This window comes from Euleptes europaea, chromosome 2 (genome assembly GCF_029931775.1).
Source record: "Euleptes europaea isolate rEulEur1 chromosome 2, rEulEur1.hap1, whole genome shotgun sequence".
Lineage (NCBI taxonomy): Eukaryota > Metazoa > Chordata > Lepidosauria > Squamata > Sphaerodactylidae > Euleptes > Euleptes europaea.
The window spans coordinates 106,114,341-106,136,420 of NC_079313.1; the positions used below are offsets into that span (position 1 = coordinate 106,114,341).

The 22,080-nt window shown below is 43.5% G+C and overlaps 1 protein-coding gene across 1 annotated transcript; it reads left to right on the forward strand.

The window, feature by feature from the left end:
• Positions 1-4,763: 4,763 nt before the first annotated feature.
• CHMP4B (charged multivesicular body protein 4B) lies at positions 4,764-21,874 on the forward strand. Its single transcript, XM_056844105.1, has 5 exons — positions 4,764-4,970; positions 16,595-16,772; positions 17,914-18,028; positions 18,814-18,940; positions 21,588-21,874. Exons 1-5 carry the CDS (start codon positions 4,775-4,777, stop codon positions 21,653-21,655), a joined length of 684 nt encoding a protein of 227 aa, XP_056700083.1. The 5' UTR covers positions 4,764-4,774; the 3' UTR covers positions 21,656-21,874.
• Positions 21,875-22,080: the final 206 nt, after the last annotated feature.

Genomic DNA, 22,080 nt, shown 5'->3' on the forward strand with positions numbered 1-22,080 from the left:
GTGTGTTAATCAGATCATTAGGGACCTCATACTCAAAATTTGATGTGACTGCATTAGTTTAAATGGGCACTGAACAGTATCCTAAGTATATGTAAAACATAAATGACATTTCAGACAAATGAATGTTATTAGCTATTTGAAAACGCAGCTTGGGAAAGGGATTTTTCAAACAGATGGACTCATAACTTTATTTTAGGTGCTAGAATGGTAGAAACAATAGCTTGTGTCACAGAAGCTAAAATTGCAGCATAGATCTTGGTAAATGAGTCAGAGTATTCATGTATCGGTAAATACTGTTCTCTATACAAAGCAGGCCCTGACCTGGATGGCCCAGGCTAGCCTGATCTCGTCAGATCTCAGAAGTTAGGCAGGGTCAGCCCTGGTTAGTATTTGGATGGGAATACCAGGGTTGCTGTGCAGAGGAAGGCACTGGCAAACCACCTCTGTTAGTCTCTTGCCCTGAAAACCCCAAAAGGGGTTGCCATCAGTCGGCTGCGACTTGACTGCCCTTTACACACACACATACAAAGCAGGCATATATGTAATCCACTTTAGTGGCTCTTTAAGATTACTGGCTATCAATTAATGTTCTTATTAAAAAGTTTTTGGGAACGAAGTTTTAAGAGAAAAGCTCTAATTTGCTTGCTCACTGCAAGAGCAAAGATACCACAGATCCACGTATAGTGCATAAAACTGTTCCAGTATTATCAACTGTAGGGATCAAACTTTTCAGCCAGTAGGGTTGCCAACTTTGGTGTGGGAAATTCTTAGAGATTTGGGGATAGTGACAGGGGAGGGAGCTCATCAGGGATGTGGCGTGACCTCCTATGATGTCATGTCAAAGGTCAGCTCCTCCAACATCTCCCCTTGTATAAAGGTCACTTAATGAGACCCAAATTCAAGTGTTAAATTTTAATTTCTTGTCTCATGCCTCTTCCCACTGCCTTTTCCTTCTACTTTACAGCACTTGCAAGCTTCTGTATGTATTCTATATGTCATTCTTTGTAATCCTATGTAATCCTTTGTTCCTAAATATTTGTGATGGTACAACTGGCTGCTGTCCAATTATGTTCCATCAACAGCAGTCCCATCCCTGTCTCAGTTCCCAAGCAACCTCTGGCCTTTAGTGTCTTTACAGGTAACAATCAGTTTTTCTTAAACTCTGTAGTATCCCAGAGAGTCTGTATGGTATATCATAGAAGAAATCAAAGTCCTCTTCAGCCATGCTAGGGCTTATGTTTCTCCTAGGTCAGCTGTCATCATGGACAAATAAGACTATGTTCAGGAAGCCGAAAGACAACTCTCCAATACCACATTCCACAATGACTATCTTCAGACCCGTCAGGAATACCAAAGAAGACTAAACAGGATTATGAAGGAATTACCCACACACATAAAGGAACAGATCCATATAGACACACCACAATTACCTCAACCAAGCACTTTTTATCTTCTGCTCAACATACACAAACCCAGCAACTCAGGATGTCCTGTTGTCTCAGGCATAGGCCTCATCACTGTGTCTGGATACATGGATTCCATTCTCAGACTCTATGCTATCAATGCTCCCAGTTATGTGTGTGACAGCACAGCCTTCCTGAGAAAAATACAATCTGTTGACAATCTTCCAAGTAACACTATTTTGGCCACTATGGATGCTGAGTCTCTATATACCAACATCCCCCACAAAGATGAACTACAAGCCATCAGAAACACAATCTCTGACAACTCTACAGCTGACCTCCCCACCAAACTCTGACAGTTTATTGGTTCTCGTAGGTTATCCGGGCTGTGTAACCATGGTCTTGGTATTTTCTTTCCTGACGTTTCGCCAGCAGCTGTGGCCGGCATCTTCAGAGGAGTAACACTGAAGGACAGACTGAACTCTGACCGTGAAAGCCTTCAACAATATTCTGACAGTTTATCTTCATCTGTAACTACTTCAGATTTGGTGATGATTTATTCCTTCAGATCAATGGCACAGCCAAGGGTACCCACATGGCACCACAGTATGCCAATATTTTCATGGCTGACCTGGAGCAGCACTTCCTTAGTTCCCATCTGTTAACCCCCCTCTTATACTTGAGATTAATTGATGACATTTTTATCATCTGGACACATGGGAAAGAAGCACTGGAGAAATTTCACCAGGCCTTCAACAACCTACACCCCACCATAAACCTGACCAGAATCAATCTACACAAGAAGTACATTTTCTAGACACCACTGTATAATTACATAACGAAAGCATAAAAACCACCTTATACCGGAAACCTATTGATCGCCAAACATATCTACATGCCTCCAGTCACCACCCTAAACACAACAAACAGTCCACTGTCTACAGCCAAGCTCTATGCGACAGCCACATCTGTTCCAATCCCTCTGACAGAGATTCTCACCTGCAGGATCTACAACAGACATTTCTGGGATTACAATACCCACCTGATGTAGTCAAGAAACAGACCAACAAAGCCAGAATGATACTAGGGCTTAACTTGCTACAAGATAGGCCAAAACATAAGAACACCAGAAAACCACATACAGCTCTCAGCTCAAACTGGTTCAACACATCACTTGCAATCTATACTGGACAATGATACCCTTCTGAAGAAGTGAGCTGTGGCTCATGAAAGCTCATACCCTGCCAGAAATTTTGTTAGACTTTAAGGTGCTACTGGACTCTTGCTCTTTTCAACTACCACAAGGATAATGCAGGCCACCTTTTCTTTTAATTGAACCAACAATGAAATAATAGATTTGAATCCAGATGCACCTTAGAGACCAACACGATTTTCGGGGTATATGTTTTCGAGTGAAAGCTCCCTACTTCAGATACAAGACTTGCATCTGATGAAGGGAGCTTCGAGTCTCCAAAGCTTATACCCCCAAAACCTTGTTGCCCTCTATGATGCTACTGGACTTGAATCTAGCTCTGCTACTGCAAATCAACACACCTACCTTCTGAAACTAATGAAATAATCACCCCATCAGTGTATGCTTTTATGTCCTCTTGAATTCAGTGAGGTTTCTTCCTACATTAGGATTGCATTCTAAATGCGGTTCATTTGTTTAGGAGTATGCTGAATTTAATAGAACTGACTTCCCAGTACTCGCTGTGGGATCTCACTGTTAACTGCGAAAATATTTTACCATCTTTTGTCTCGATTTCGCCCTCATCATAATGAGATAAGATTGATCATTCAGGAAAATATACCCAAAACGCCAGAGATGATGTTACTAAGTATGATTCCGAATAATATTTTGACTCAAAGAACTTTTTTGATTTATGCCACTAAGGCTGCAAGATTGTTATATGCAACTAAATGGAAATCGACGGATACTCCAGAGAAAAAAAACTGGATATTAAAAATGCTGGAACTGGTGGAGATGGCGAAATTAACTGCAATGATAAACCAAAAAGACAATGAACAATTTTTGGGAGAATGGGAGGATTGGAGGAACTATTGTGAACAAGAATGACATTTTGGGAAAATGGAAAGTTACTCTTTAACTTGATCCGTAATGTACTACTTTTGTAATTGGTTGAGAAACTAGAATAGATACTTTATGGAAGAGTTAATGGTAAATTAGGTATTTAGAATTACATAAGGATCAAAACTACAAACGATAGAACATAATACTTTATTTTGAGGTAGACGGAGGTGGTGGGGAAGTCAATACATATATTAATAAATTTATATTTAGAACAACTAATGGAGATTTTTTATGTTTAAGATTTACACTTTCAATGGTCGTTAAATTGTTGTGGAATTTATACTTTAAAAATCAATAAAAATCTATTAAAAAAAAAAAGATTTCGCCCTCATCGTACTTTCGCGAAAGAAGTCGCTTCCTTTTCGGATATGAGCGGTTTAAGCGTCATCATAGCGCGTCATCAAGGAACAGGAGGGACCCAAACCGGGTACCTACGAGTAAGGATGGGGCCGCATCGCCAGACGGCTCGAAGGAGCTGGACAGCGTTTCCCGGCATGCAACGCTCGTCGAGAACGCCCCTGCCCCTTCTTTGGTCTAACCCCCTATATATATTGTGTATTATGGCTATATCAAGGTATTGAATTAACAATATGAGTCAAGATAAGATAAGTATATACCAATCAAATAAGATGGAGATGAGTTTTGTTAGCAAAAGTATATACAATTTAAATTAAGATGGAAGAGAGTGAGGGGGAAGTCGTTTTATGTTTTAACTTATTGTAATTATTTCCTTTTTATTACCTTATTGAATTCGACATAATTGATGTTTTTATATATGTGAATGAAATGAAGAAAATAATAATAAAAATTTATTATATATAAAAATAGGAAACGCACCTGCCCTAGAGACTACATCTCCCGGCAACGCTTGCGAAGCAGTTGACATCTTACCTCCCCTCCTGCCGTGGCAGCGTGGGGGGCGCCGGGAGCGGAGGGTGGGCGGAGTCGTGGCGGTTGCCGTGGCTCCCGGAGTGACGTGAGAGGATTTGTGGGCGGTCCGAGCGCCGGCCGTCAGTCAGGGCGCTGCTGAGGGTGACGTGCCGGGGGCCGGTGTGTGAGGGAGCGGTCGCCGGTTGGGACTCGGGCCTGCGCGGGAGGCCGCTGCCTGGGCCGGCCGCTTCCTTCCCGTCCCCGACGCTCGGTTTTGCCTCGGAGCGCTCCGGGCCTCCTCGTCCTCCTCGGGCCGCTCTCCTCCCCCGCTCCTTCCCTGCCTCGGCGCCTCCGTCCCTTCTCTCCCTCGCTCCCCTCCCCTCCTCCCCCCCCGCGCGGCCCGGCCATGTCGGGCCTCCTGGGCAAGCTGTTCGGGACGGGGACGGGCGGGAAGGGTGCCGGGAAGGGCCCTTCCCCGCAGGAGGCCATCCAGCGGCTCCGCGACACCGAGGAGATGCTGAGCAAGAAGCAGGAGTTCCTGGAGAAGAAGATCGAGCAGGAGCTGGGCGCCGCCCGCAAGCACGGCACCAAGAACAAGCGCGGTGAGCCAAGGCGGAGGGAGGGAGGGAGGCAGGGAGGAGGGGCAGCCGGGCCTGGCTGGGCTCGGCTCGGATGAGCTAGAGGCGTCAGTGGCCAGAGGGGACCTGGACTCTGCCCAGGGACAGGGCGGCGGATAGACCTTGGGGCGTGGGAGGGAGGGTGGAGGTTATTTCCCGGCGGCTGTCATCCCGGGACTTAAGCTCCCCTTGGACACAGCGGGGGCTTATTTCTGAGTAATCGTGCTGGTAAATCTGCATCTTAATAGCGGGTGGGGGTGGTGGAAGGAAGGCGGTGTTTGTTTATAAACAACGCCAGTGGCTTTTCTGCTTAAAAGGAAGTGGAGTTTAGAAAATACTATTTAGGAAGTGCACGGTTTTTTTTTTAAAAGGTAGTCACTGAGTACCCACATTTCAAGGAGAGGGAAGTATTTGTTCTGTGTCTGGAATCCGTCACCGCACCAACTTTGAGACTAAATTACACTTGTGCTTTATGTGAAGGTATGTACCAAAAGGTACATCTGGGAGATTGCAAAATAACTTTTTTTGTGTGTGTGTGGTAATGCCACTGAGTGCCTACTTCAGGGGTAGAAAAGGGCAAGAGTCCAGTAGCACCTTAAAGACTAACAAAAATATTTTCTGGTAGGGTATGAGCTTTCGTGAGCCACAGCTCACTTCTTCAGAGAAGAAGCTTTCGTGAGCCACAGCTCACTTCTTCAGAGAAGAAGCTTTCGTGAGCCACAGCTCACTTCTTCAGAGAAGTGAGCTGTGGCTCACGAAAGCTCATACACTACCAGAAAATATTTTTGTTAGTCTTTAAGGTGCTACTGGACTCTTGCCCTTTTCTACTACTGCCGACAGACTAACACGGCTACCCACTGTGAATTACTTCAGGGGTGTTGAACTCAGTTGCTATGAGGGCTGGATATGACATAAGTGTCACTTGGTCGGACTGGGCCATGCCTGGCCAGCCCAGATTGAGAGTGGGGAGGGTGGCTGCCTCGGCTGGCTCATGGGCTGGAGAAGAGGTCTCAAGGGACCGTATCTGGCCTGCAGGCCTTCTGTTTGACATCCCTGGACTACTACTTTATAGCAAGGTGTCATGATTGTAGCTGTACTTTGAACCAAGTACTCTACAGCGTCCGTTACATCTGAACTTTAATGTTCCATGCTGGTATATACCCGCATGTACTACTGAAATGAGTTCTCAGGCAGGATGGTTTGGGGGGAGCTGCCAAGACTTTTGCATCATAACATGTTAAATCAACTTATGGATCCATCTTGTTCATGTTTTCTGGTTAGCTAACCAGGTGTCCTTGGAAGGCCTATAAACCAATGCATCCCCACCACCTGCCTCAGCAGCTGGTATTCAGAGATACTTCCATTCTGAATGTTATATTTCATATTCTTTGATGGAACTGGCAGTGGCCAATCTCAGTGCATCATGAATTCATCATAAATTCATCTAATCACTTTTTAAAAATTATCCAAGTTAGCTGCCATTACTGTGGCAGGGATCCTCACAACTGAATTATGCATTGTGTGAAAAAACTTTCTTTTGTGTGACATGTATCCTTTATCCCACAGCATTTCAGGAGGTTTGGTGGGCTGCTGTGAGAAGGAAGAGTTTCATTCTGTGAGCAGAGTTCTGCTCGTGGTACTTTGGATTCAGCCGGGAATGTTTTCTATGTGTCCTCATTTTTGAGTTGGACTGTACCCATGTGAGGCCTAGATTCAGAAATGCATTATGCAGAGAGTGATCTGCTACTTAGTTCTGTCCAGACTATCTTAGGCTTTATACTTACTCATTGAAGGTAAGCTCCAAGTAGATCTCTTGTCACATAAGAGCCAGTGTGTCTCATTTTGTTTAGTTTGAAGTGTACTGAAGAGGTATTGAGCAGCAAACAATTCTGATCATGTTTATGAATCTGCAATTCCATTTATATTGGCTATGGTTTTTGCCAGTTAACTGGCACCATTCCAGTTCTGTCTTGGCACTGGTGCTGCTGTGTGTATTTAGAGGTAGTATAAACGTTTCATGGTATCTGTAACAAACTGGATTTGTTGATGGAGATACGTTATGAAGATAAACAAATCCTACATGTGAAATTGTTTGTGGTGTTGTTTTTTTACTTTATATATTCCTGTTTGTCAGATTTTACAGCCGTGTTTCAAGAATAATGCTTTGAAGATGCCAAAATAAAAAGAGACTTGTGCTGGGCTGTAGGTTTGTTCGGTTCATCTGTCGAAGTTCATCCAATTGCTTCTTTGTTCTGAAACTGGTATCATGTTTTTGGAAACACCTTAGCAGTTAGTTCTGTCAACATGATTTGTTTATATATGTGGTGGTGTAGCGGCTAAGAGACTTAAGTGTGAATTGGAAAATCCCTTGTGTTAAACTGCTTCTGAGTTCACTTGGTGGCCTTGGCATTTGTCTCTTTCCCACACAGCATTAGCCTCCACCTCTTGTAATATGAAGTTGGGGGTAATTCTGAAGTACCTTACAATGCTGATGAAAGACTAATGAGAATTATGTGAAACTCTCAAATGCTCTGTGTGTGTGTTAAGTGCCGTCAAGTCGCTTCCGACTCATGGCAACCCTATGAATGAAAGTCCTCCAAAATGTCCTATCTTTGACAGCCTTATTCAGATCTTGCGAATTGAAGGCTGTGGCTTCCTTTATTGAGTCAATCCATCTCTTGTTGGCTCTTCCTCTTTTCCTGCTGCCCTCAACTTTTCCTAGCATGACTGTCTTTTCCAGTCACTTTTGTCATCTCATGACGTGACCAAAATACGACAGTCTCAGTTTAGTCATTTTAGCTTCTAGGGTCAGTTCAGGCTTGATTTGATCTAGAACCCACTGATTTGTTTTTTGGGCAGTCCACGGAATCTGTAACACTCTCCTCCAACACCACATTTCAAAGGAATCTATTTTCTTCCTGTCAACTTTCTTCACTGTCCAGCTTTCACACCCATACATAGTAATAGGGAATACGATGGCATGAATTAACCTAGTCTTGGTGGCCAGTGACACATCCTTACACTTCAAAATCTTTTCTAGCTCCTTCATGGCTGCCCTTCCCAGTCTCAATCTCCTTCTGATTTCTTGGCTGCAGTCTCCCTTTTGGTTGATGGTGGAGCCAAGGAATAGAAAGTCTTGAACAATTTCAATTTCCTCATTGTCAACCTTAAAGTTGTGTAATTCTCCTGTAGTCATTACTTTTGTTTTCTTGATGTTCATCTGTAGTCCTGCTTTGGCACTTTCTCTTTTAACTTTTAGCAGTAGTCGTTTCAGATCTTCACTATTTTCTGCCAATAATGTAGTGTCATCAGCATATCTCAAATTATTAATGTTCCTCCCTCCAATTTTCTCCCTCCAATTTGTATTATATACAAATGTTCTGTATATAATACTAAATATTGTTATTTCATTGCATAATGATTTCATGAGTGAATGTCTTTTTTTCTTTGGGGCTAAATTAGGAGAATTCCAAGATAACATACAGGTCCCTACTGACAGCCTTCTGCAGCAGGAAATACTTAGCAGCTGCTGGGGTTAGTTGCAGTAAAAAAATCTGTCAGCAGATGAGCTGCTGGCATTCTACTTAGTTTATCTAACGCTTGCTTATATGATCATTTGTGCGCTACTTTTACTGAGTGGCTTTGATTTGGAATTTGTCAAGGCCCTCAGAATTTACGTCAGTGGTACCCTGCTGGATCAGTGGTACCCTGCTGGATCACACCATTGGTTCATCTAATCTAGCTTCCTGTTTCACAGAGTTGCCAGCTAGCTGCCTCAGAGAACCAACAAACAGGCAAAGATGCCAAGAACTCCCCAATGCTTCCTAGTGCTGGTATTCGAGGTCTACTACCTCTGGACATAGAGGTTCCCTTTAGTCATCATGGCTAATATCTGTCTAATCCACTTTTAAAGCCATCTGTTCTGTTGGTCATCACTGCATCCAGTGGCAGTAAATTCCATAATTTAATTACTTGCTGAGGGAAGATCTTTCTTTTGTTGGTTCTGAATCTATTTCCCATCAACTTTATTCATTGTCTTGATTTCTACTGTTATGGGAGAGGAAGAAAAAAACTTTCCACTTTTTTCACCACAGGCATAATTTTGTAAACTGTTACCATTTCCAGTTTAGTTGTCTTTTCTCTAAACTGACAAGCCCCACACTCTTTTGCCTTTTCTTGTAGGAAAGGTGCCCAAAACCATTCATCATCTTGGTTGCCATTTTCTGCACTTTTTCCACCTTTGAAATATTTTTGAGGTACAGTGACCAGAACTGTACATAGTATTCTAAATGAAGAAGAAGAGTTGGTTTTTATATGCTGACTTTCTCTACCACTTAAGGGAGAATCAGACCGGCTTATAATCACCTTCCCTTTCCCACAACAGACAACCTGTGAGGTAGGCAGGGCTGAGAGCGCTCTATCAGAGCTGTGAGTAGCCAAAGGTCACCCAGCTGGCTTCATGTGTAGGAGTGGGGAAACCAACCCAGTTCACCAGATTAGCGTCCACCACTCGTGGAGGAGTGGGGAATCAAACCCAGTTTTCCAGATCAGAGTCCACTGCTCTTAACCACTACACCACGCTGGCACACTATATATCTATACTATGAGGCCACACCATATATCTATACTATTGCTATGTCATTTTCAACCTGTTTCCTAATAACCCCTGCTGCCGCACTGAGTTGACATTTTTGCCAGTCTGTTCCGGCAACCCTAAAATCTTTTCCTTTCTAAGTGAGCATCAGTTCAGACCCTTTCTCAATATGTTTAAAGATAGGTTTTTGTTTTTGCTCCAATGTACATCACCTTACATTAAATTCATTTGCTATGTTCTCCAATTTGTTCCGCTTGAAGCTCTTTACCATTTACTTTGGCTTTCTCCGTACTGGATAATTTGGTATAATCTGCAAACCTGGCCAATATTCTGTTCACCCACATTTCCAGATCATTTATGAACAAATTAAACAGCACCAGTCCCAATCACCAGCAGTTCTACACTTGAGCTCTTAAAGAATGTCATTAATCTTTTCCTTCTGGCTCCGGAGACTTACTTGCTTTTAATTTGTCCATTAGCACAAAAACACCATCTCTTGTTACTTCTGCTTGCCTCAGTTCTTCAGACACCCTTCCCAAAAACAGGGACTCTGGAGTAGGTATCCACCCTACATGTTCTACGGTTAAAACAGAAGCAACTAATTCCTTCAGTGTTTTTCACCATCTCCCTATCTTTCTTAAGCCATCCTTTCACTTCTTTGTATACATTCTATGAAAGTACGTGGCTGCAGACTTACCAGGGCCGCCATTGTGGCCAGTGGGGCTGCAGCTCCACTGCAAAATGGATCTGTTTCTGGGTGAGCTGGCCAGGCGTTTTTGCTCCTGCCGCATGGCCAAGTATTCTTGCCCCCCCCCACTTTGGCCTGCAGCCTATTGCTGCACCGGGGGTGCCTATTTAAGGCCGACTCACCTGTTTGCTTGGTCTGTACACCAGCAAAGACAGAGTGATAGGAGCAGAGCAAAGCAGTGGGGTTCCTGATTTTTCCAATCAGTGTTCTCGGATCCTTGGCCCAAGAGTCACATCAGAGCAGGAGGTGAACCAGATCAGACGGCAACAGGAGCAGCTGTTCTTGGGTCCTCAAGTAGACCTACGGGCCAATAATTGCCCCCCTTCCTTTTGCTTGTTTCTTTTGTCTACTGGGTTACTCACTGCTTGTGGCTTGTCGTTCCTGCGCCTGGTGGGGCTTTAGCCTGAGAGCAGTTGTTGGGTTGGGCAGCTAGCAGGTGCAACTGGGCGTTGTACATGAGTAGACCCTCAGGCTTCTTGAAGCCTCCCTGCTTCCATACTCATTGCTGCCTGCGAATTTCTTGATAGCCCCAGTTGCTTGTTGCCTGGCATTTGTTTTGTTTTGTAACTAAGGAAGTTGTTTCAAGCGGGGTTTTTTTGCTATGGTTTGCTGGTACTAACAGGCTTTTGGTTTTCCTTTGGCTATAATTTGCAGATAGGGGCTGAATACATTTAACGATAACTATTATATTTATATAAAATGGAAAACAACAAGGCGTTTGTTGTGCAGCCAGTTGGTGACAGTGCAGATTTCCTAATTTCAATAGTTCCTTGTTGTATCTGGTCTGATCCACCATTCGTAGCCATGCCTCCGAACCAAAGCAAGGCACTTAAGCGGAAGGCTGCTGCCCCCGCAACTGCGGGCAAGAAGGCGAAAGCTCCTTCCCCAGTAAAAAAGGCCAAGTCTGTTGAAGCAACTTTGGCAAAATGGCCAGTTTGGGCTGGAATTTCAGAGGGGAAGCATGGGACTGGGACAACAGGGCCACGAACCCATAAGGGCTTCCTCAGACAGGTGCTGGAGGGCATATTTCAAACTTTAGTATGTTTGACCCAAAGGGTGAAGAATGTGGTTGCTTCACTGGCTGTGCCCTCAGCTGCTGCTGGAGTGCAATGTGAGGCTCCTTCTAATAGCAGTGGGGACAGGTGTACCCGATCCTTTAGGGGGCCTCGTGACCTGTCCCCCAGCCCTTCTGGGAGCGCCTTCGTTTCTGAGGCAGAGGCACCTAAGGGTCGCAAGGCCCACAAGAAAGGATGGAAGAGCCGCCGCAAGGAACGCTGGGCGAGCAACCACTCCAGCGATGAGTCATCCACTGGTGAGTCCTCCTCTGACAAGGAATCTACCCATATTTCCGGGTGGTACTGGATCGTTGCGGCTCATATGCCTGGTCTACCAGCATGGGACGCAATGAGAAGAGGTAAACAGGGCACGAGTCCTGAGGCATCATGGGTTTCTGGCCAGGCTTCCACCTCAGCCACTCCATCCCCTGCATACACTGATGAAGAGGATCCTGGCATTCACCTTGCCCATAAGGTTTGTGAGGGCATATTAGATGGGTATTATGTGGATGTGATCACCCTGCTAAAAACTGAATTGGGCTGATGGGAACAGCGGAACTTGCCCTAGTTAAAAAGGTAGCAAGTTGAGTGCTGCCAAGTTCATCTTCTCTAATTGGATGTCTGGCTGTAGGGTTTTCATGGGCATGGTGCTGGCAGCATACCCTGAATGGGGGTGGCACCTCAGCAATCATATGTGCAATGTGCTACAGGCCAGGGAGCTGGCTAGTGACAGTTTTTGGCATTGGGATGGATCCAATTTGGGGAAGATGCGCCTGCATGCCTGCCTTCCCCTGTTTGGGGACCCCAATAAGGGGTCTTGGGGTGGAGCCTACCATGGATGCCCAGCTCAGGGGTGGTCATGTAGCTCCACTCCCAGGTGGTGAAGGAACCACTCAGAGATTCATGACCTAGTATAGGGATGGGGAACGTCAGGCCCAGGGGCCGTTTAAGGCCTGCAAAATCATTTTGTCTGGCCCTTCGTAGGTCCTGGCAGATCTCTAGCTCAGAAGGATCTAAGACTGGTGATCCGCCTCCTCCCGCGAGCAAGAATAGCCTCTATTCAAGACAGATGTGAGCTTGTTTTGCTGAGAAAAGGAACCTTTTTCCCCCTTGTGGAAGAATCGTTAGCTATGGAGCTGCTAGGACTGCCCAAGAAACTGTGTTAATCCTTTCCCACCTGGGCCATGGAGAAATGTATTCCCTCTGTACTACAAGAGGGCTGGGGGTGGAAGTGGCAACAATGGAGGAGTTAAAGGGGACAGGGCCAGAATGTGCAGGGGGGGGGAGTTCTTAGCCAGTGTGTCCTCATTGCATCCCTGCAGGCGGAGGTAGCAGGAGCCGGGTGTAGAATCCAGCCCCGACCGTGCGCAGCAGGAACAACTCCAGCGTGAGGCTGGACAGCTACGGCCAGCTGGTGCAACAGGCCATCCTGTGCCACTGGTTGGATGCCTGCCGCGTGCGGAGGGGGGGGTCATCTGGGGCAGCTGCCTGCTTGGGGCTTGGTCGGCTAATTCTTAACTTGATAATTTTGTATGGCCCACGAATGATGTTATAAATATCCAAATGGCCCTTGGCGGAAAAAAGGTTCCCCACCCCTATCCTAGTGGAACCACTGATTCACCGCTCTGGTTGCTACCCCAGCACTCGGGTTGGGGATTGTTTTATCGGATAACAGGGTGGTCACCCGATGCCTGGATCCGTTCCCTGTGCCTCGCCAAGGCTCCATCTGTTGTAACTAATAAAGCTGTGGCCTTTGTTAACCCAATTTTGTTGTATGTGTATTTCATTCTCTTCTGCCATTTCCTGGCGGGGCCGATTTGCCCTTAGGACCGCAAAGTCCTGTGCAAACGTGTTCAGTAATACTACGTTCACTTAGCCTGAATAAGAGGTTGAACGTAACACAGTATGGTTTTGTTAATTTCAAAGGGATTACATTTTCTAGAACTTTTTAAATCACTGCCAGAAGACATATTGTCTTGTTAATGAACCTTTCAGTAACACTCTTCTCATACTTCATAACTCCATTATTATTATTAATGCTGGAATCTTTTTTTTTAAATTTGTGACTCTTGAGTTCTGTAAACCAGGAACTGCCATTCTGGAATCAATCTAGCTGAGCTGTCTGCTTTCTGAAAATGGCTATAGCTTCCAAAAAGCACTTCCCTGAGATAGCACTCTATCTAGCAGGTGTACCAATTTAATCTCCATGCCACATACCTTGCCTCAGTTGTCAGTACCACATGCAGCAGGTGCATAACAGTCCTACATGAGATTGGATTTCAATGCATGTCCTTGGCAGTGTCCATGTGTGGAGGCCATTCATGTGTATTCTTTGTGGTGGCTCCCGCATTATAGAATGTCCTGGCTGAGCACCACATACTTCTGTTGTACTTCACAATGTGCAAAACAGAAATCTTCAGGGGAGGCATTCTTCTAAGGCAGTTGGAACTATAATATAATGGAGTGGTACTCACTTGGTGGAGAGCCACATTCACAATTGTCATCAACCAAATGAGCCACATTTACTTCCATCCTTGGCATGAGGTCTTCACCTCAGGGAGGCTCACAGTTTATCTGTTCCTCTGGTGATAGCTGATGAAAGGTGGGAACCACCTGCCAACCACAAGCCACACCGGGCAAGGATCTTGCTGACTTTCTGGAAGCATGAGCCCACATTGGAGAACAGTGCTCAAAAGAGCCGCAGGTTGTATGTCAAAAGTGTTCAAAGTCATCCAGCAGGCTTCATGTGGAGGAGTGGGGAATCGAACCCGGTTCTCCAGATTAGAGTCTGCTGCTCTTAACCACTGTAACATGGTGACTCTCATGAGATTAAGAGTTCCTTATTAGCTGGGATATAGGCAATGGCAAACCACCTCTGAACATCTCTTGCCTTGAAAACAATGAGGGGTCGCCATAACTCAGCTGTGACTTGATGGCGCTTAACACACAGAGAGGGATCTTTTTATTGTATTGTTTGTATAAGAATGGCTATAGAATTTTTGAAAAATTACCCAGAATTTTTGAAAATTACCCAGAAGATATTGTTACTCTTCCTGGTAGAGGCAGTGCAATGGCTATACCATAACACTGGCTGTACAGCTTTTCATGGTGTATATGAACTGCTTTGGTAATCTGAAAGGATGAGAAGGTATCAATTGCACTATCACTTGGTCTGTTTTTTTTAAAATAGACTTCTACTAATGATAAATAAGGGTTTATAAACTCAGTGTTTCTTTTGAGGATTTTTCCCCCTCCTGACCATAGTGTTGTGAAAAATAGCCACTGAAATTGGCCATATAATAGCAGAATTTAGTCTTTAGGCTCAGAAAAAGCAGGTTGACTTCAGTTTGCCTTCAGGTCACAGTTTGAATGTTTTAGAATGGAAAGGAGCTCAAATTTCACCAGCTTCAGAAAGCTGTCAGAAGAGGAAGCTTTCGAAACATTGGTTCTGTGCTTATTCTTTGAAACATTTCACAAGCCACAAATGGCTAGAGCTGTAAGTGTGAAGTATAATTTCTGGTTAACGTTGTTCATTTAATTAAGAACTTATAGCTGTTAATGGAATACCATTCTGCATTTATAACAATTTCTAGTGATGTTTTGTATTATAGTACAATTTTCATTGACATCAGATAGCATTATTGCTTCATGCTAATAGAAGTGAATGAATATTTCAGTTTTGTAATTGGCTTCAATTGCGCATGAGCACCAATCGCTGAGTCAATTCAAAGTGCACAGATTGCTCCACTCTCCCAATCTAGAACAGCCTAATATTTTAATTTGTTTTAAGATGTCTTAATCTCTAGTGTTCTTGGTTCTTCCACTCTACTGTATGGGAACATGCTAGATTGTGAAATACAAAGTCCGTACAGGAGCTCTTAACCCTTAAATGTATTCCTAAATTGTGTGTCTGTGTTGACAAAATATGAAGGATTTATGCAGTAGTTTTTATTCTAGACACCCTTCAACCAAAATTGAGAACAGTCATTTTATGAACAGGCATGTTAATATTAGGACAATAAATAGAGCCGTGTAAAGTGCTTAGAAGTCCTCACACTAAGTTACTATTAAAATGGCAAATATGAAACCCAACTAAAATATAGAAATTGACAAATGGTAGAATGTGATGTCGCGGTTACAGTGTCAGAATAGGGTATGGGAGACCCAATTTCAAATGCCCACTCTGCCATGGAGGCTTGCTGTGTGACCGGCCAGTCACACACTCAATAAACCTGTGAAGTAGGTTAAGCTGAGGTGATAAAATGGAGGAGAAGAAAACAATGTAAGCTTCTTTTGGTCCCCATTGAATAGAAAGGTAGGGGAGAAATTAACTAAATAAAAATAAGCTTATGGTTTTTAGTTCATCACTAGGAGCAAATGAAGCTCATTTATAGAAGGCACTGCCTTCTGAGTACAAACAATACACATTCAGAGGTGAGGTCAGTGTATTCTGGATAGGAGAACAGGTTTCTCTCCTTTCATAGCAGTTCCCCAAACAGTCGCAATGGGGCGTACTCTCTAGCGCTGATGAAAATGTTTATGAAAATCCCCTTTCTTTTCAGCTCATACTGAACAGACACCAGTGACTTCACTTGGCTTCACTTTTTCTTAGTGTTGTCTTCCTACTGGGGGAGGAGGAAAGATTCCACAGAGCATATTCCTGCAGCTGGCAATAGTTGACCTGTGCAGGGCCCGTTCCACTCAGACAGTGCTAACTTGACACGGACCTTCTCCCTCAAATATTGTCTCAGATGGTACTTTTTCTCAGGTAGAGAAATAAATCAAATCAAATGGATTTCTAGGTTGGACGTGAATGTGGAATAGAAGGAGTTACCTTATGTGCTTCTCCCTCCTATGGGGTGGCTGCCGGTTTGGCAGACCTTCAAGAAGACAGGACTAAGAGAGGTTCATTCCTCAACTAGCCCATCAGCATTTAGCTGTTCAAATGCTTGAAGCCATCTATGCTGCCAGCACTAGTTGGTTGGCTTTACATCTTGTAGTTTGATGCAGGGTGGGAGCAAAAAGCTTGGCTACAATGTGCTTAGGAAAGAACACCCGTTGATAACAAATGTTAATTAAACTGGGAGCAAGAACAGCAGGAGGCATAATAGGTGACATGAATTAAAAGTGGTTTTGCATTCTGAAGAGTGTTCTAGCAGCAAAACATCTAGACGTACATCGCCCATCAATTGTCTTTTTGTCTTTTGTCCAGCTGCTCTTCAGGCCCTAAAGCGAAAAAAGAGATATGAGAAGCAGCTTGCGCAAATAGATGGCACGTTGTCCACAATTGAATTCCAGAGAGAAGCCCTTGAAAATGCCAACACGAATACTGAAGTCCTCAAGAATATGGGCTTTGCTGCTAAAGCAATGAAAGCTGCTCATGACAACATGTAAGGCATTCCTCCTCAGTGACTTGAGTGGACCAGCTTTTGATTGAATGTAAACTATGACTAGAGGAGCTTACAGAACGGGATCACAATATACTTGACTTAAAGTGTTCTTCAGTGTATAGAATATACTGTGAAGTTTTGTGGTACTTTCAATAGTTTTCAGTAGTGGTGCTCAAACACCTGCTAGTTCAGCTCAAATTCTGTTCATCAGTGGTGATCAGGCAACTGGTTAATTGCCAGAATTGCATCCTGTTTATGTATATTTGCAGGAATGTGCTTGAATGTTGTCATTCTTTTATATACTTCATACAAAATTCAAATATACATATATGTAGTCCTTTGCTTGGACACACGTGCACCATAACTAAAGCTCTCCATTGTTAACCATTCCTATTCCTATCTCCTTGTTCTGGAGAAATACCTTCTCTTTAAAGAAGTAGAGAACTATAATTCCCACGGATTTATCTGCCTTTATGAATTTTGTTTTGCACAATGATGTTAGGGCAGGCCTGTTTTTCTGAATGCAAAGATGGGCTCATAAGAGAATATAAGAAGCCCTCTGCTGGATCAGACCAGTGGTTCATCTAGTCCAGCATCCTCTCTCATACAGTGGCTTACCAGTTGTTCTTGAGGGCCAACAACAGGGCATAGAGGCCGAGGCCTTCCTCTGATGTTGCCTCTGGTATTCATAGGTTTACTGCCTCTGAATGTAGAGGCTCCCTTTAATTACTGTGGCTAGTAGCCACTGGTACATCTGCCTTCTGTTAATCTGTCTAACCCCTTTTAAAGCCATCCATGCATGTGGCGGTCACTACTTCCTCTGGCAGAAAATTCCACATTTTAATCACACTTTGTATAAAGAAGTATTTCCTTTTGTCCATCCTGAATTTGCTGTCCGTCAACTTCATTGGATGCCCTCGAGTTCTAGTATTTTGGGGGAGAAAAAATATATCCGTGTCCGCTCTTTCCCCTGTGCATAATTTTATAAATCCCTACCATGTTCCCCCTTAGTCATCTCTTTTCTAAACTGAAAAATAAAATACTCATAATATTATAAAAGTTTCTTGGTATGGAAGATTCTAAAATTTCAAACTCCTATGAACCCAGTAAGAAACTTTGATGTCTCAATTCTCTTCTGCAGGGATATTGACAAAGTGGATGAACTAATGCAAGACATCGCAGAACAGCAGGAGCTAGCAGATGAAATTTCAACAGCCATCTCCAAACCTGTAGGAATTGGTGAAGAATTTGACGAGGTAAGGACACGAGCTAGTCTGTGGGTCATCCAGGTCAGCTCTATCTCAATCTCATTAGATTTCAGAAGCTAAAGATGGTTGGGCCTGGTTACTATTTGGCTGGGACTCTATCAGGGTTGCCACATGTTGGCAGGCAAGAGCAAACCATCTGTGTTTGTCTCTTGTTTTGAAAACCCTCCAAGGTCACAAGTTGGCTGCAACTTGATAGCACTTTCCACTACTAAGAGCACAGAGCAGAAGCTCAAGAAAATTGCTTTGTATATGTACTACTGTCAGATATATAATGATTTGAAAGCATGATGGCTTCATTTGACCAATGTACAAGTTTGTAAGTGCAATGTACACAATGAGTTTTCCAACTCTGAGGTCTAGAAAATTGTGTGTTTCCCTCTGGCCATCAGTTAGCAGTAACAGAAGAATAACAGCTGCTATGGTGTTGTGACCAGGGATTGGATCCTATAAGCTTTCCTGCTGGTGGAAGAGGGTCCTTTTAATCACCAAAAGTCTCTCTGCCACTGAGTGATCTTAGTCTAGTCACTGTTTCTTCTTGACTTTTTTATCTTTGTAAGGAAATCACGAGATTGGAATGGGGTAGCAAACTTTAGGGATACAAATCAAGTAAGTACTGGGATATGTAAAAAAAAGGCTGAAACTGTAGAGCCTCATTATAGTGTTTGAGTCGTGAAGATTTCTTGGGGGCAGTCTCTTGTTGTAATAACAGCATGCATAATTGGTGTGTTGTTGCTAGCAAGTTTAATCCACTGTCTCTTTCCCCGCATTAATAGGATGAACTAATGGCTGAATTAGAAGAGCTAGAACAGGAAGAGCTGGACAAAAACTTGCTGGAGATCAGTGGTCCAGAGACGGTTCGACTACCCAGTGTGCCCTCAATATCTATACCTTCCAAACCAGGTGAGTGCCTGAAAGGACAGGGAGGTCTTTATGACCACTGTATTTGTCAAGCAGGAATAGTAGGTGCTTCCTTGGCATTTTAGGTCTCCCAGCAGCCATGCATTATTTAAGCAAAATGGTTTCATTAATCATGAGCTTTATTTAGGTATTGTTTATTTAGGTAAGGGATTTATTGTCTTTTTTCCATTTCCAACTTTATGTAATCAATGTATGTGTGTTTTTTCTTTTATAATTTAGTTATGATATGATAAGTTTCAGGCGTGTGTGAAGATGTGGGAGATGCTTACATTTGTAATGGGGGGTCATAAACAGCTTAAGAGCAGAGACCCAGTATGGTGTAGTGCTTATAGTGTCAGACTTGTACCGGGGGGGGGGGGGCTTGGGTTCAAATTCCCACTAAGCCATGAAGCTTACTAAGTGATGTTGGGCCAACCATGCTCTCTTTGCCTAACCTACCTCACAGGGTTGTTGAGGAACGATGTTATGTAGATGCTCTGAGCTCTTCGGAGGAAGGGCAGGATACAAATCTGTGGATGGGTAGATACTTAAAGGAACATCTTGAATTTGCTTGAGAACGGAAGTAATTTGCAGAGGCCTGCTGCAGGTTCCTCTGTTGCTGGAGGTGGAGATGAAGCCAAGGCCACTAAGGGAGGATCTTTTCTGTTGTGGCACCCAGTCTGTGGAACCTTCCTCTGTACAGCTGCCTGGCCAGCATTGACCTTTCTAGTTTTAGACACCAGGCCGAGCCTTTTCTGCTTAACCAGGCTTCTGCTGCTGTGAGCTGGCTATTTATTATTTCGTCACAGGTTGCATATTTTATTTGTGTTCTAGTAGTTTATGGTTTAACTGAATTATAATGTCAGGCATATTTAATCTGCAGTCTGCCTCAGAAGCCTGTGGCTGAGAGGTGGGGTATAAATAAATATGTAATCTCCGGTTTCCAAAACTGGGGGATAGCCTGACTGATGTGGGTGTCCATTCACTTATTGATGAGCAAAGGAAATGGAGCAGTTTCATTTGGTTGTCGTAACAAAAATAATTTTTCCTATGGATATTATTCTGATGCCTGACTGTCTGGACCAAGAGGCTGAGTTCAGACTCAGAGGGAGAGTGAAAAGTAAATCAGTAGATAATGACAGAATGTTCCCAATCAACAGAGTAAAACAGCTCTTGCAACAGAAGAGATTGTTCCTTATATAGGTCTTTTTCTGCATTTTTCCACTATTCATTGCAGCTTGGGGAGGCCTTTCTTGATGCTGTGTAAGCAGCAGCTTCTTACAGTTACTTTCCATGTACTAGTACTTTTCTTGTAGATACTATGCTTATAAATCTGGCGCTTTACACATTGTGTAGATGCTGTGTGACTGATCTGTATGAGAGAGTGTGCAGTTCATTTCCCATTTTTGCTAGTGTATGAGAATGTTGCTGTTCAATTAGTGTGTGGGGTTTCCTCCAGATTCCTTTTGCTCTAGTATCAGTTGTAGTAGTTGGCCTGTAAGTGTGCTAGTGTCGCTGTCTTGTGTATTAATACTGAGATTATTTGCTGTGCCTATAAATAGAATCCTTGTGCATTGTTCATACAATAAGAGTACACATATTTAAGAGTGTGCCACATTACAATAATAATAAAAATTATTTCCATTGAAATAATGGAAAATTATTTCCATTCCAGTGTTTTCAACATTTGTTGTCTGAACAATAAGCAAGAGATGGGGAGTTCTGCCTGAGGCCTGCCTAGGCAGAAGTTGCAACTTTGTTGTGCTGCCAGCCTTTCTTAGGGTACCAAATGCATTCTTGTGCCCACTATTACAACTGATCTCCAGCCAATAGGGATCAGTTCACTTGGAGAAAATGGCCGCTTTGGCAATTGGACTCTACGGCATTGAAGTCCCTCTCCTCCCCAAACCCCACCCTCCTCAGGCTCTGCCCCAAAAACCTCTTGCTGGTTGCAAAGAGGGACCTGGCAACACTATTTCTAATCCAACTTAAGAGCTCTGTTGGAGGGAATATTTCTTTCCCTTTTCCTTTTTGTAGCAGCAGAATGAACTGTTCATTGGAGGAAGGAAACTTTAGCACAGTTCTTCAGTCCATAGCTGGTGGATTGGGTAGTTAACAATATTTGGAATTTAAACACTTAACTGCTCCTATATGGAAATGGTTAAAAAGCCCATCCCCATGGTGTTGTGCCATACGACAATCACAATGTTTTTGAAAAATCCACATCTGTATTGCATGCCTCTTGTGGTGGCAGCATGCAGATATTGCCCGTGATTGTGGATACGCACTTCGATGAGCTTTTAAGTTCTATGTTCCATTTGGAGCGCTATCACCAGTGAAGGTCACATTTAAATAAGCTTTCAGCTTAAACATGGTGGCTGGCTTTAAGGAGGCTAGCTGCGGCAGAGATAGCCAATATTTGGCGCACGTTCTTTCCCCAGGGGATATCACCTCATATTACTATCTTAATCAGCAGCAGCTGTTTTTACATAAGTTTGTGTCATGGCATCTCCTTAGCACAGCAGGCTGTCATGAAGTCTGTAACTTGTAATGTATCTAATGGCATGTGCATTGTATGTAGCTAAATTGTCAAAGGTTCAAAGCCTGGTACCTAATTGTATACTTTTTTTTCTTTTAACTCCATATCTAGCTAAGAAAAAAGAAGAGGAGGATGATGATGACATGAAAGAACTAGAAGCCTGGGCTGAAACCATGTAGCTTTTTCACCTGCTGTTAGCTGGAGAAACATTAGAGACTCTGTTCATCTGCTTCTGCAGGTGCACGTGTGGGTGGGAGATGACTCGAAGCGCAATGTCTTTATTTCTTTAATCTAAACCCAAAGCAGTGGGAGTTGCATTCTGCATAGCGTGGTCTGAACGAGGGAAACAAAGTTCCCCAGGAAAGTTGCCTGCAGTTTATGATGTTGAATTTCTTTAAAAAAATAAAACCTTATTGGCAAAATTCCAACCTTCAGCTTCCGGACTCTGCTAATGCCACTGCTGGATCTTCATCTTTCAGAATTCTGGCCATGTTGAATCTGACTGATTTTGGGATGTGAAGACTGTAACTTAAGTTGATTGAAACATTTTTAGAGTTCTTGTAAAGCATTTCAAGAGGAGAAGTCATAAGCCATGTATTGACTT

Excerpts from the sequence above, each read along its gene's own strand:
- CHMP4B (XM_056844105.1), top strand. The coding sequence starts at position 4,775 with ATGTCGGGCCTCCTGGGCAAGCTGTTCGGGACGGGGACGGGCGGGAAG. Across the intron at positions 4,971-16,594 it reads CGGCACCAAGAACAAGCGCG|CTGCTCTTCAGGCCCTAAAG; the intron begins GTGAGCCAAGGC and ends TCTTTTGTCCAG. Across the intron at positions 18,941-21,587 it reads ATCTATACCTTCCAAACCAG|CTAAGAAAAAAGAAGAGGAG; the intron begins GTGAGTGCCTGA and ends CTCCATATCTAG.